The 15000-nt window shown below is 58.4% G+C and overlaps 1 protein-coding gene, 2 non-coding genes and 1 pseudogene across 3 annotated transcripts; 3 read left to right on the top strand and 1 right to left on the bottom strand.

Annotated features, from left to right (window-relative positions):
• The first annotated feature begins 2801 nt into the window (after positions 1–2801).
• LOC126197266 (small subunit ribosomal RNA) lies at positions 2802–4710 on the top strand. Its single transcript, XR_007539642.1, has one exon. It is a non-coding gene; the product is annotated as a small subunit ribosomal RNA (ribosomal RNA).
• Positions 4711–5062: 352 nt separating this feature from the next.
• Positions 5063–5217, top strand: LOC126196548 (5.8S ribosomal RNA). Its single transcript, XR_007539036.1, has one exon. It is a non-coding gene; the product is annotated as a 5.8S ribosomal RNA (ribosomal RNA).
• Positions 5218–5405: 188 nt separating this feature from the next.
• LOC126197849 (large subunit ribosomal RNA) lies at positions 5406–8443 on the top strand (annotated as a pseudogene).
• Positions 8444–8669: 226 nt separating this feature from the next.
• On the bottom strand, positions 8670–9299 carry LOC126195592 (serine/arginine repetitive matrix protein 1-like). Its single transcript, XM_049934218.1, has one exon. The coding sequence runs from the start codon at positions 9297–9299 to the stop codon at positions 8670–8672; it is 630 nt and encodes a 209-aa protein (XP_049790175.1).
• Positions 9300–15000: the final 5701 nt, after the last annotated feature.

The following is a 15000-nucleotide window of genomic DNA, read 5'->3' as shown; positions in this document are numbered from 1 at the left end:
ACGCAGATAAGCCACAAACACCCACACATGTGCTACACAGGGGTGCAGCCAACACCACCACACTGGCGTGTCTCACAGCATATAAGCAATGGCAGGAATGAAAGACACAGGTCTGCCACTCCCTTGCCACACCCACGGAACCGGCGCACCACCTCCCCTGAGCCAAAGGTGCATCCTGACGTGACACATCTCAGGGTGCCTCAGGCGTCCACTTACCATCATCACTATGAACGAACCTCGTCCCCTCCCCCCCTCATACACCATCCCTTAACCTAACCCATGTTGCGCCTTAACCTAACCTATGTTGCGCCTTAACCTAACCTATGTTGCGCCTTAACCTAACCTATGTTGCGCCTTAACCTAACCTATGTTGCGCCTTAACCTAACCTATGTTGCGCCTTAACCTAACCTATGTTGCGCCTTAACCTAACCTATGTTGCGCCTTAACCTAACCTATGTTGCGCCTTAACCTAACCTATGTTGCGCCTTAACCTAACCTATGTTGCGCCTTAACCTAACCTATGTTGCGCCCTAACCTAACCTATGTTGCGCCCTAACCTAACCTACGTTGCGCCCTAACCTAACCTACGTTGCGCCCTAACCTAACCTACGTTGCGCCCTAACCTAACCTACGTTGCGCCCTAACCTAACCTACGTTGCGCCCTAACCTAACCTACGTTGGGCCCTAACCTAACCTACGTTGGGCCCTAACCTAACCTACGTTGGGCCCTAACCTAACCTACGTTGGGCCCTAACCTAACCTACGTTGGGCCCTAACCTAACCTACGTTGGGCCCTAACCTAACCTACGTTGGGCCCTAACCTAACCTACGTTGGGCCCTAACCTAACCTACGTTGGGCCCTAACCTAACCTACGTTGGGCCCTAACCTAACCTACGTTGGGCCCTAACCTAACCTACGTTGGGCCCTAACCTAACCTACGTTGGGCCCTAACCTAACCTACGTTGGGCCCTAACCTAACCTACGTTGGGCCCTAACCTAACCTACGTTGGGCCCTAACCTAACCTACGTTGGGCCCTAACCTAACCTACGTTGGGCCCTAACCTAACCTACGTTGGGCCCTAACCTAACCTACGTTGGGCCCTAACCTAACCTACGTTGGGCCCTAACCTAACCTACGTTGGGCCCTAACCTAACCTACGTTGGGCCCTAACCTAACCTACGTTGGGCCCTAACCTAACCTACGTTGGGCCCTAACCTAACCTACGTTGGGCCCTAACCTAACCTACGTTGGGCCCTAACCTAACCTACGTTGGGCCCTAACCTAACCTACGTTGGGCCCTAACCTAACCTACGTTGGGCCCTAACCTAACCTACGTTGGGCCCTAACCTAACCTACGTTGCGCCCTAACCTAACGCACGTTGCGCCCTAACCTAACGCACGTTGCGCCCTAACCTAACCTGTAATTGTTATATGAATTGAAACATTCATGTAGCGTTGCCTAATCGCAACCCTCTCAACATAGGTCAGTGCTCGCACTCTCTGGTGTCCTGCGTATTGATTCATGTTACGGTGCGTACCCTCACAACATCTAGCGAGTGGTGCGTACGTTCCACATGGTCCCGCTATCCACTGTAATGTGTACTGCTGTAAGACTTATATCGCTCCCCTGTCGCCTCTAGTTCGTCAGGCGGGAGTTTGCGTGTTCAATGAGCTTCGCAGCTGTGCAATGGCATTCGCATACGTACGCGGGCCACCTTCCACGTGTTCTCTCGTGCATACGTCGCAGCATGTATGTGGGCTGATGTGGCGTGTCGTGACGCATATCATCCAGGCATGCAAGACCCACTGAATTTGCAAATGTAGATGGACGTCTACGTTTGCTGCCCAAGTTACGCAAATGAACTGGAAATCCGTTGTTGCGCGGTTGTATACGCTGGAGGTGAATCATTGATTGCGACAATCGGTACAGGTATTAACTGGTTGCTTCAGCGACACCCGTCATACCCACGAACGTGAGTGGGCATGTGGGTATGAAGCGATACGCGGCGGTGGCTGGGTGGGACCGTCCCCGGCCGGTGAGGGGGGAGCGCCCGGCGTGCTGGCCGCGCGCTGCGTGGGCGCACGCGCTACAGCCGGCTGGTGGGGGCGCCCAGTGGCAGGCGCGCCGGCCGACGGACGCGGCAGGCGGCGCAGCTGCGCGCCGGCGCACCCAACGCGCGGCGCCGTGCGGCCAAAGTGGGTCCTCGCGGGCCCGGTGCGAAGCGCGGTGGACATCTGCAGTGTGCTGGTCCGATTGAGGACTGTGTGCGTTGAGGATGCGCCGCCGCCCGGCACTCGGCGCCGCGACGCCGTCTGCTGCTAGGTCGCCCCCGCGGTTCTCGCAGGTGGTTTGTATCGCAGCTGTGCGGATGTGTTGGCGCGTGCGCTGTGCTGGGAGAGTTCGCTTTGGCACCCAAGTGGGGCTCTGCCCCTATGTGGCGCTGGCGTTGGAGCTGCCCGGCCACTGTTTGTGGCCGCGTGTTGTCTCCCGCAGGCAACACCACGACAGCACGCTCCCGGGCCTCTGTCGGCAGCGGCAAGCTCAGTTGGGAGCACGGGTGGTCGCACTGAAAGCGTCTACTCGCCTATCTCCGGGCGATTGCGCCTCTCTCGAACCCGACCAAGTACTTAGGACGGCGCTGCGCGCCGCCGGGACCTGAGAGGGTTTCGAGGTGTATCGTGCAGGGGAGCCCAGCCTCCTCCTGTTTGCGGAATAATTGAGCGGACGCTTGCGTGTTCGCGCGGGCCTCCGGGACACACTCCCGGGCGGCCGGCTGCTCAGCTCTAGTTGACGCAGCTCCCTGGTTGATCCTGCCAGTAGTCATATGCTTGTCTCAAAGATTAAGCCATGCATGTCTCAGTACAAGCCGCATTAAGGTGAAACCGCGAATGGCTCATTAAATCAGTTATGGTTCCTTAGATCGTACCCACGTTACTTGGATAACTGTGGTAATTCTAGAGCTAATACATGCAAACAGAGTCCCGACCAGAGATGGAAGGGACGCTTTTATTAGATCAAAACCAATCGGTCGGCTCGTCCGGTCCGTTTGCCTTGGTGACTCTGAATAACTTTGGGCTGATCGCACGGTCCTCGTACCGGCGACGCATCTTTCAAATGTCTGCCTTATCAACTGTCGATGGTAGGTTCTGCGCCTACCATGGTTGTAACGGGTAACGGGGAATCAGGGTTCGATTCCGGAGAGGGAGCCTGAGAAACGGCTACCACATCCAAGGAAGGCAGCAGGCGCGCAAATTACCCACTCCCGGCACGGGGAGGTAGTGACGAAAAATAACGATACGGGACTCATCCGAGGCCCCGTAATCGGAATGAGTACACTTTAAATCCTTTAACGAGTATCTATTGGAGGGCAAGTCTGGTGCCAGCAGCCGCGGTAATTCCAGCTCCAATAGCGTATATTAAAGTTGTTGCGGTTAAAAAGCTCGTAGTTGGATTTGTGTCCCACGCTGTTGGTTCACCGCCCGTCGGTGTTTAACTGGCATGTATCGTGGGACGTCCTGCCGGTGGGGCGAGCCGAAGGCGTGCGACCGCCTCGTGCGTGCTCGTGCGTCCCGAGGCGGACCCCGTTGAAATCCTACCAGGGTGCTCTTTATTGAGTGTCTCGGTGGGCCGGCACGTTTACTTTGAACAAATTAGAGTGCTTAAAGCAGGCAAGCCCGCCTGAATACTGTGTGCATGGAATAATGGAATAGGACCTCGGTTCTATTTTGTTGGTTTTCGGAACCCGAGGTAATGATTAATAGGGACAGGCGGGGGCATTCGTATTGCGACGTTAGAGGTGAAATTCTTGGATCGTCGCAAGACGAACAGAAGCGAAAGCATTTGCCAAGTATGTTTTCATTAATCAAGAACGAAAGTTAGAGGTTCGAAGGCGATCAGATACCGCCCTAGTTCTAACCATAAACGATGCCAGCCAGCGATCCGCCGCAGTTCCTCCGATGACTCGGCGGGCAGCCTCCGGGAAACCAAAGCTTTTGGGTTCCGGGGGAAGTATGGTTGCAAAGCTGAAACTTAAAGGAATTGACGGAAGGGCACCACCAGGAGTGGAGCCTGCGGCTTAATTTGACTCAACACGGGAAACCTCACCAGGCCCGGACACCGGAAGGATTGACAGATTGATAGCTCTTTCTTGATTCGGTGGGTGGTGGTGCATGGCCGTTCTTAGTTGGTGGAGCGATTTGTCTGGTTAATTCCGATAACGAACGAGACTCTAGCCTGCTAACTAGTCGCGTGACATCCTTCGTGCTGTCAGCGATTACTTTTCTTCTTAGAGGGACAGGCGGCTTCTAGCCGCACGAGATTGAGCAATAACAGGTCGGTGATGCCCTTAGATGTTCTGGGCCGCACGCGCGCTACACTGAAGGAATCAGCGTGTCTTCCTAGGCCGAAAGGTCGGGGTAACCCGCTGAACCTCCTTCGTGCTAGGGATTGGGGCTTGCAATTGTTCCCCATGAACGAGGAATTCCCAGTAAGCGCGAGTCATAAGCTCGCGTTGATTACGTCCCTGCCCTTTGTACACACCGCCCGTCGCTACTACCGATTGAATGATTTAGTGAGGTCTTCGGACTGGTACGCGGCATCGACTCTGTCGTTGCCGATGCTACCGGAAAGATGACCAAACTTGATCATTTAGAGGAAGTAAAAGTCGTAACAAGGTTTCCGTAGGTGAACCTGCGGAAGGATCATTACCGACTAGACTGCATGTCTTTCGATGTGCGTGTCGTGTCGTGCAACACGCTACCTGTACGGCTCGCAGTAGCCGTGCGCCGCGTGCGGGACCACGCGTGCTTCTCAAAACTAACGGAAAATGTTGTGTGGTACGAGCGCTGAAGCTCTGGAGCGGCTGGCCTGCGGCACCTGGCGCCTCGCGCCGGTTTTGAATGACGTTCGCCCGAGTGCCTGTCCGCTCCGGAGTGGAGCCGTACGACGCCCATCGGCCGTGAGGCCGTTGGACACAAAACACTGGAACAGGGGCCGTCGAACGCCTCAGTCCCGCCTATGCAACTGTTTTGAAAGAGACAGTGGGAACTGTAAAAAGATCACCCAGGACGGTGGATCACTCGGCTCGTGGGTCGATGAAGAACGCAGCAAATTGCGCGTCGACATGTGAACTGCAGGACACATGAACATCGACGTTTCGAACGCACATTGCGGTCCATGGATTCCGTTCCCGGGCCACGTCTGGCTGAGGGTCGGCTACGTAAACTGAAGCGCGCGGCGTTTGTCCCGCTTCGGAGACGTGGGTGTGTCGTGACGGCCTGTGGGGCCGGCCACGTCCCCTGAAACGAGCGATGCGCGCCCGTCGCCTGGCGGTTCGCATACCGGTACTGTCTCGGTAGCGTGCACAGCCGGCTGGCGGTGTGGCGTGCGACACCTCGTACAACGACCTCAGAGCAGGCGAGACTACCCGCTGAATTTAAGCATATTACTAAGCGGAGGAAAAGAAACTAACAAGGATTCCCCCAGTAGCGGCGAGCGAACAGGGAAGAGTCCAGCACCGAACCCCGCAGGCTGCCGCCTGTCGTGGCATGTGGTGTTTGGGAGGGTCCACTACCCCGACGCCTCGCGCCGAGCCCAAGTCCAACTTGAATGAGGCCACGGCCCGTAGAGGGTGCCAGGCCCGTAGCGGCCGGTGCGAGCGTCGGCGGGACCTCTCCTTCGAGTCGGGTTGCTTGAGAGTGCAGCTCCAAGTGGGTGGTAAACTCCATCTGAGACTAAATATGACCACGAGACCGATAGCGAACAAGTACCGTGAGGGAAAGTTGAAAAGAACTTTGAAGAGAGAGTTCAAAAGTACGTGAAACCGTTCTGGGGTAAACGTGAGGAGTCCGAAAGGTCGAACGGGTGAGATTCACGCCCATCCGGCCACTGGCCTCCGCCCTCGGCAGATGGGGCCGGCCGCCCGCGCGGAGCAATCCGCGGCGGGGTCGTGTCCGGTTGCCTTTCCACTCGCCGCGGGGTGGGGCCGTTCCGGTGTGCGGTGGGCCGCACTTCTCCCCTAGTAGGACGTCGCGACCCGCTGGGTGCCGGCCTACGGCCCGGGTGCGCAGCCTGTCCTTCCGCGGGCCTCGGTTCGCGTCTGTTGGGCAGAGCCCCGGTGTCCTGGCTGGCTGCTCGGCGGTATATCTGGAGGAGTCGATTCGCCCCTTTGGGCGCTCGGGCTCCCGGCAAGCGCGCGCGGTTCTTCCCGGATGACGGACCTACCTGGCCCGGCCCCGGACCCGCGCCGCTGTTGGCTCGGGATGCTCTCGGGCGGAATAATCGCTCCCGTCAGCGGCGCTTCAGCTTTGGACAATTTCACGACCCGTCTTGAAACACGGACCAAGGAGTCTAACATGTGCGCGAGTCATTGGGCTGTACGAAACCTAAAGGCGTAATGAAAGTGAAGGTCTCGCCTTGCGCGGGCCGAGGGAGGATGGGGCTTCCCCGCCCTTCACGGGGCGGCGGCCTCCGCACTCCCGGGGCGTCTCGTCCTCATTGCGAGGTGAGGCGCACCTAGAGCGTACACGTTGGGACCCGAAAGATGGTGAACTATGCCTGGCCAGGACGAAGTCAGGGGAAACCCTGATGGAGGTCCGTAGCGATTCTGACGTGCAAATCGATCGTCGGAGCTGGGTATAGGGGCGAAAGACTAATCGAACCATCTAGTAGCTGGTTCCCTCCGAAGTTTCCCTCAGGATAGCTGGTGCTCGTACGAGTCTCATCCGGTAAAGCGAATGATTAGAGGCCTTGGGGCCGAAACGACCTCAACCTATTCTCAAACTTTAAATGGGTGAGATCTCCGGCTTGCTTGATATGCTGAAGCCGCGAGCAAACGACTCGGATCGGAGTGCCAAGTGGGCCACTTTTGGTAAGCAGAACTGGCGCTGTGGGATGAACCAAACGCCGAGTTAAGGCGCCCGAATCGACGCTCATGGGAAACCATGAAAGGCGTTGGTTGCTTAAGACAGCAGGACGGTGGCCATGGAAGTCGGAATCCGCTAAGGAGTGTGTAACAACTCACCTGCCGAAGCAACTAGCCCTGAAAATGGATGGCGCTGAAGCGTCGTGCCTATACTCGGCCGTCAGTCCGGCAGTCACGGCCGGTCCTTGCGGCCGGCCGCGAAGCCCTGACGAGTAGGAGGGTCGCGGCGGTGGGCGCAGAAGGGTCTGGGCGTGAGCCTGCCTGGAGCCGCCGTCGGTGCAGATCTTGGTGGTAGTAGCAAATACTCCAGCGAGGCCCTGGAGGGCTGACGCGGAGAAGGGTTTCGTGTGAACAGCCGTTGCACACGAGTCAGTCGATCCTAAGCCCTAGGAGAAATCCGATGTTGATGGGGGCCGTCATAGCATGATGCACTTTGTGCTGGCCCCCGTTGGGCGAAAGGGAATCCGGTTCCTATTCCGGAACCCGGCAGCGGAACCGATACAAGTCGGGCCCCTCTTTTAGAGATGCTCGTCGGGGTAACCCAAAAGGACCCGGAGACGCCGTCGGGAGATCGGGGAAGAGTTTTCTTTTCTGCATGAGCGTTCGAGTTCCCTGGAATCCTCTAGCAGGGAGATAGGGTTTGGAACGCGAAGAGCACCGCAGTTGCGGCGGTGTCCCGATCTTCCCCTCGGACCTTGAAAATCCGGGAGAGGGCCACGTGGAGGTGTCGCGCCGGTTCGTACCCATATCCGCAGCAGGTCTCCAAGGTGAAGAGCCTCTAGTCGATAGAATAATGTAGGTAAGGGAAGTCGGCAAATTGGATCCGTAACTTCGGGATAAGGATTGGCTCTGAGGATCGGGACGTGTCGGGCTTGGTCGGGAAGTGGGTCAGCGCTAACGTGCCGGGCCTGGGCGAGGTGAGTGCCGTAGGGGTGCCGGTAAGTGCGGGCGTTTAGCGCGGGTGTGGTCTGCTCTCGCCGTTGGTCGGCCTCGTGCTGGCCGGCGGTGCAGGATGCGCGCGCCTGTGCGGCGTTCGCGCCCCGGTGCTTCAACCTGCGTGCAGGATCCGAGCTCGGTCCCGTGCCTTGGCCTCCCACGGATCTTCCTTGCTGCGAGGCCGCGTCCGCCTTAGCGTGCTCCTCCGGGGGCGCGCGGGTGCGCGGATTCTCTTCGGCCGCCATTCAACGATCAACTCAGAACTGGCACGGACTGGGGGAATCCGACTGTCTAATTAAAACAAAGCATTGCGATGGCCCTAGCGGGTGTTGACGCAATGTGATTTCTGCCCAGTGCTCTGAATGTCAACGTGAAGAAATTCAAGCAAGCGCGGGTAAACGGCGGGAGTAACTATGACTCTCTTTTATTACTTGTGTTATTCACATGTATGTTTGTGAATAAAGACGGCTGTAATAGCCAAATGCCTCGTCATCTAATTAGTGACGCGCATGAATGGATTAACGAGATTCCCGCTGTCCCTATCTACTATCTTACGAAGGCCGTTATGCTGTCTAACCAGTGGTGGAGTCCACCTATACTGGTAGAAGACGGGCGGCTAAATGTCCGATCTCTCAACCTTCCCGTGGTGTAAGATGTGAGTAGCCGGGCAACCGGTGAAACCAATGAGAGAAGGGCGACTCCCATGCGGGGTGCAGACGAAGACGCAGAGGGACTGGGCAACCGGCCCCTCCAAGCCGAGTCTCGCACTCTGCCCGCCGTGGGCGCTAAGGTGTCGGACACTTGTGTCTAGTATCCTTGTCCACCGGCGAATGGCACTTGCTCTCTTCTGCGGCGCTTGCTGTGCTCTGGCTCCGGCCGGGGTGCGGCGGGTGCCGCTTTTGCGTTGGCGGCGCTTGTTGTGCTTCGGCTTCGGCCGGAGTGCGGCGGGCGCCGCTTTTGCGTTGGCGGCGCTTGCTGCGCCTCGGCTTCGGCTGGGGTGTGGCGGGCGCCGCTTTCGCGTTGGCGGTACTTGCTGCGCCTTGGCTCCGGCCTGGGTGCGGCGGGTGCCGCTTTGGCTCTGGCGGCGCTTGCTGCGCTTCGGCTCCGGCCGGAGTGCGGCGGGTGCCGCTTGTGCGTTGGCGGCGCTTGCTGTGCTCTTCGGCTCCGGCCGGGGTGCGGCGGGCGCCGCTTTCGCTTTGGCGGCGCCTGCTGCTCTTCGGCTCCGGCCGGGGTGCGGCGGGTGCCGCTTTCGCTTTGGCGGCGCCTGCTGCGCTTCGGCTCCGGCCGGGGTGCGGCGGGTGCCGCTTTCGCTTTGGCGGCGTCTGCTGCGCCCCGGCTCCGGCCGGGGTGCGGCGGGCGCCGCTTTCTCGTTGGCGGCGCCTGCTGCGTCCCGGCTCCGGCCGGGGTGCGGCGGGCGCCGCTTTCACGTAAAGACATTTCGCGATGCACTAGCCACGCTGCGGATGTCACATGCAGAGGCTGCAAACCTGTCGGGCGCGAGTCTGACTTGTACTGTGTCTCTCTGCGAGGACGTGTCTCCGTCTCTGCCTGTGTGCGCTACGGAGTTCACTTCTCACTGTCAGGAACGAAGTGTTCCTACGCTCGACCTTTCGGACGTGGACGCTTCGCACCAAGACACAAGTGCCAATGGGAGTTTAACTCCCCACATGGAGGTTTGTCACGCTGAGCGTGCGCCTCCACCTACTGCGAGCGCTTGTAGGTGTCGGACTCTTGAGTCTAGTATCCAAGCTCGTACGCAGGATGTGCGCGTGCAGCGACGTGTGTCGACAGTTGTCGGCACGCGAAAACTGCCGTGTGCGCACGGTGGCGCGTCTTGCGCGGCTCGCCGGTGGTGGGTTCCCGCTGTGGCGCCGGCCTCGCACGTGTTCCGCCCGGCAACTGTCGGGCGGCGGTGCGTTTTGGCCGGGGTAGCGGCGGGACTCGTCCGCTGGCCGAGTTACGCGCGGGCCCGTGCCGTGTCGGCTGTGCTGCGCTGGGCCGTGCCGGCGGGGTGGTGCGCGCGTTGCTGGCTGGCGCGAGGTGGGCGGCCGGTCTCTGACTGGCGGTCTGCTCTCGCTGCTACGCCGGCGGCGGGCGCCGGCCCTGCTGTGCCCGGTTCGGCCGGCCACGTCCGGACAACTTAGCGGCGCCGCCTGGCCATACGCAATGTTGGCTGTGGTTGGTGCGGGCGGTTGGCGCGCAAAAGCACAGTGGGGAGTATGGCGGTCATCGTTCCTGCTGAAACTAAGTCTCTCACCATAGAGGACTCAATGCGGAAGCAGGCCGATGTCCACGAACGGGGAAGGGCGTCCGACTGCGAAGCGCTCTCTGACTTTCAGAGGATGCAACGCGGACGACGACTCGGCCTCGATCGGAGGATTCCTTGGCGGACAACTGCGAAGGGGTGGCCGGCAACGGCCATCACAACGCGGAAGTCACCAGGAGCTGCCACAGGAGGATGCTCCTGAGTGGTCTAAGACCACGACCACAGGGACGGAGGCTAATGCAGTCGCCGTACGGGCCTGGCAAACCCGGGGTGCCCTAGCCCGGAGCTGGCAAGCGCTACCAGCGACGGCCGTAATCTAGGACATGCACTTCAACGACTGCTGTGAGGCGCGCAGTGGAACGTCGTGCGTGTTCCGGACCGGTGTCTTGGCTTAACCGCCCGGGCAAGAGAAGGACAATCTCTATAATCACCCCTCACCCTCTGCGTTAGCTGGCGGCTATGGGGCGCAAGGCTGTTGAGTTGTGAACAGTCATGAGTCAGCCACCTCAGAGGACCGGCCGACCCTCTGTTGTATAAGGCTTACCCAGGTGTGCGGGGCGACGCCTGGGTGGACCACATAGATCCCTAGCTGTTCGTGGGAATCACATGGATTCTTTCAAACAACCTTGTCCCGACGGAACTGGTGGGCCGTCGCGGAGTCCAAACACCAACCATTCGGGGAGCGAGTCTGACACCTCGTGTAAAGACGAACTCCCAAAACAAGGGCAGTCGGAGGTCCCTAGACCACAAGACCATGACCCCGCGCTTAGCGCGCCAGAATTGGAGTTCCGGACACCCCGTGTGCGGAGCGCTAAGACTGCCGCAAGCGAGACGCTGTCACTGACGCTCGCAGACACGAGTGAAAGTGACAGTGAGAAAGAACGTAAGGCAAAGCTAAGGAAGCAGAAGAAACACCTGCGAAAAGTGCTCCGGCAGAGATCGCAGAGTGCGGACGCTGCAACCGAGCTAATGCCGCCACCCCGCCAGCCGGCGCCAAAAGCGGCACCCAAGGCGGGAGACAAGCCGGAACCGGCGCAGGTAGCCGGGCGCAAGCCCAGCGGCCCAGTCGGGGACGGCGACACGGGTAAGTCTGACCCGAAGGCGAAGACGAAGGCCTCACGGCCGACGACGCCGCCGGCGGGGAAGACTGCGGGCGGGCCAAAGCTGGCGCAGGTAGCCGGGCAGAAGCCCGGCGGCCCAGTCGGCGCTGGCACGTCCACCCAGACTCGCCCGGCGGGAGAGACGGTGGCCGCACGGCCGAAGTCTCAACCGTCGGAAACGGCGAAAAGTGCGCGGAAACCGGCGCAGGTAGCCGGGCAGCAGCCCAGCGGCCCAGTCGGTGGAAGTGCCAGCAGTAGCCGCGCCTCTACGCCAATGTCGGGAACCGAAGGGCGCCAGCCCGGGACTCGACGGAAGAGGCGAAAGAAGAACAAGAAGCCGGACTCGGCGCAGGTAGCCGGGCAAGTGCCCAGCGGCCCAGTCGAGGACGGCAAGTCCCCATACAAGGCAAGCCCTAGCGATCTTGCGACCATAAAGCTTATCGCGACGCGGCTCGAAGACGTCCTTGAACTCGTGGACGACTCTCTAAAACCGGGACAACTGGTGGAGGAGGAAAGTCTAAGTGACCTCAAGAGACAACTGAGAGCAAAGTTGTTTGATTGGGCTATGGCGCAGTCGGCCCTCACAGGAAGGGTGGAAGCTTTGGAGGAGGAGCTGGCGAGGACGAAAGCGGTGCCCCTGGCGCCGCCAAAGACCTTTGCACAAGTTGCCGCCGCTCCACCCTCGACAGAACGGAAAACGCAGGCGATGATAACAAGAGCTCAGACTGAGAAGGCTACGCTCTTCATCAAGTCTAAGGCAAACGAAAGCGGTCAAGAAGTGAGAAAGAAGTTCACCTCCCTGGTCAAGCCAGAGGTAGATGGAGTGAAGTTCTCACGGGTCACCACCAACGGCCCGACGCTCATCGTTGATGTGGCGTCAGAGACTGATCGTCAAAAACTTCTCGCTAACAACAAACTGACAGAAGCTCTGAAATGTGAACTGCCGAAGAAGCTCAATCCGCAGATAATCATATATCATGTACCTTGTGTCATGAAGAATGAAACTGTGGTTGAGCTAAGTAGAAAGCAAAACGACCTTGGAGGACTTTCGGACTCACAATTCCGCCAGGAGTTTAAGCCGAAGTTCCGGACTGGACCAAGGGGGAAACTAACATCACATCTCGTGGTGGAAGTAAGCCCCAGACTCAGAGTCGCAATTCTTAGGCAGAAACGACTGTACATGGGCTTCGAGTCCATGTCGGTTGATGACTACTTAGACTTGTCTGTCTGCACACGGTGCCAGGATGTAAACCATACGGCAAGGTTCTGCAAGCAGGACCCGAGTATAATAACATGCGGGCACTGTGGCGAAAACGGCCATATGAGAAAGGATTGTCGAAAAGCGGGGGACCAACCGGTCTGCATCCCGTGCAAAAAGCGTAATCGCAAATGCGTAACGCCGGGCAAAGAGTGTGATTTCTATAAGATCCTCACACAACGTAAAATCCAGCGGACAGACTATGGGAGACAAGACCTCTCGTCAACCGTCTCCTTACCGGCTGCCGCCTCACCTGTTGCCGACCGGACTGTGAAAAATCACAATGCCTGTGTTGGTTAAAATAGGACAGCTGAACTGCGCGCGATCGCAAGCGGTGATGTGCGAGGTGCGACGCCGAGTGGAGGAGGAGTCTCTAGACATTTTATGTCTGCAAGAGCCCTACTCTAAAGGCGGAAAGATCCGATATATGCCGACTACAGCTCAGATTCTGGCAGGAGGAGAGCATCCTATGGCAGCAATCGTTGTGCTAAATCGATCTATGAGAGCAGTCAAAGTGGCGCACCTTAGCAACAACTGCATGGTGTTAGCCGAGATAAATACTGGCGATTTCACCTTTTTCGTGCTAAACATGTACTTCCAGTACAGGCATAGAGAAAGGCCGTACATCGATCAGTTAAAAGAGGCGGTTGGGTTCTATCGCAATGACTTGCTCATTTGCACAATGGACGCAAACGCCATGTCACCCCTATGGCACAGTGACATCACGCCTCTCGGTGCGCGACGCGCCGCCAGGCGGGGTGAGAGACTCGCTGAAGCAATTCATGAGCTCGGACTAGAAGTGTTGAACCGACCAAACTTCCCACCAACTTTCGAAGGTCGCCGTGGAGCGACCTCGAACATTGATGTGACACTGAAGAGTGCACACGCGCATCTCCGTGCGGAGAATTGGAAGGTATGGCGGGGAACGACACTAAGTGACCACAACCTGATCACATTCACTGTAGCCTATGATGGGGAGCCTCCTCCTCTAGACCAGGTGAACGGCATCGCCAAGTACAACTGGCGAAAGGCTGATTGGGATCGACTAAGAGGAAATCTAGTGATACCGAATTGGCCAATGGATCGCGTTGTGGACGTGGACAAAGCTGCAGAGGATCTGACGGTGGCCATACAGACGGCGGCAACGGGCGCAGTCCCGTTGGCCCACACAGGGAAGACGCCTAAGGCGCCTTGGAACCCTGAGTTGCAGCGTCTCCGACGCGAATGCAGAAGGGCGCGGCGGCACTACCAGCGCAGCATAGGCGATCACATGCGTGAGGCCACGCTTGCGCGGTACAGGCGGGCCAAGGCGGTGTTTAAGCGGATGCTGCACACGGTACGGACTGAGAGTTGGCAGTTTTTCGTTCGCGACAGTCTGGCGGTCGACCCCTGGGGAACGCCGTACAAGATTGCAGTGTCGAAAGTTCGGTCACCGACGGTCCTGTCTACCCTAAGGAAGATTGATGGCAGCCACACAAAGGACTGGCAAGAGTCAGCAGAGCTACTCATGAGCACATTACTGCCTGATGATAGTAGCGAAGATGAGAATGAGGAACAGGGGAATCTGAGGAGACAACTCGATGAGGCGTATGCTGATGAGACGCCGGTTGCTCCATTCTCTGAACGAGAAGTTACCGATGCAATCTTTGAATTGCGCCGTAAAAAGGCGACGGGTAACGATGGACTGGCTGCCGAGGTACTCCAAGCCTTATGCGCGGAGATCTGCCCCTTCCTGACGAACCTCTACAACGAGTGTTTACGCCAGGGACGGGTACCAGAGTCGTGGAAGATGGCCGAAGTGGTTATTCTGCGAAAGGGTGAGGACAAGGATCCAGAAGTGCCGAAATCTTACCGACCCATCTGTCTCTTGAACTCCATGGCCAAGCTCCAGGAGAAGCTCCTATGCCTCCGGCTAGAGCAACACCGGGAGCTTAGGGGAAGAAGTCCCGACCAGTACGGATTCAGGAGGGGCCTGTGTACAGAAGATGCTATAAACAAGGCAATGTTGCTGGTGGACACATCTACAGCTAAGTACGTTGCGGGGATAATGGTCGACATCGCCGGGGCTTTTGACAACCTATGGTGGCCGGCCTTGTTCGACAGCCTAAGGAAGTTGGAATGTCCTGGGCCCCTGTACCGGTGCCTGCTGGACTACTGCCGTCACCGGCGGGCGGTCCTGCGGTGCCCGGGGCGGGCGGTTGAGAAGTTGATCACTAAGGGATGCCCGCAGGGCTCAGTCTGCGGTCCTATATTCTGGGACGTGGGTCTGGAACCTGTGCTGGAGGAACTTGGGGAACTGCGACAAGTGCGAGGCGTGGTGGCGTACGCTGATGACATTCTTCTAGTGATAGAAGGTGATTCTCGGGCACTGCTGGAAGTAAACTGCAACGCAGCGCTTGATGCACTGCAGCAGTGGTGCCAGAAAGTGAAACTGAAGCTGTCTGCAGAGAAGACAGTGTATGTCATGTTGCGCGGCCGATTGGCGCGTGATCCTTTGATCCGAATCGCGGACGG

The sequence above is a fragment of the Schistocerca nitens genome, chromosome 7 (genome assembly GCF_023898315.1).
Source record: "Schistocerca nitens isolate TAMUIC-IGC-003100 chromosome 7, iqSchNite1.1, whole genome shotgun sequence".
In the NCBI taxonomy this organism is placed as follows: domain Eukaryota; kingdom Metazoa; phylum Arthropoda; class Insecta; order Orthoptera; family Acrididae; genus Schistocerca; species Schistocerca nitens.
Note: the sequence above shows the minus strand (reverse complement) of the source record. Positions and strands in the feature narration are given on the sequence as shown.

What these genes read in the sequence shown, in the direction of transcription:
- LOC126195592 (XM_049934218.1), bottom strand. Translation starts at nt 9,299, where the DNA reads ATGTCTTTACGTGAAAGCGGCGCCCGCCGCACCCCGGCCGGAGCCGGG.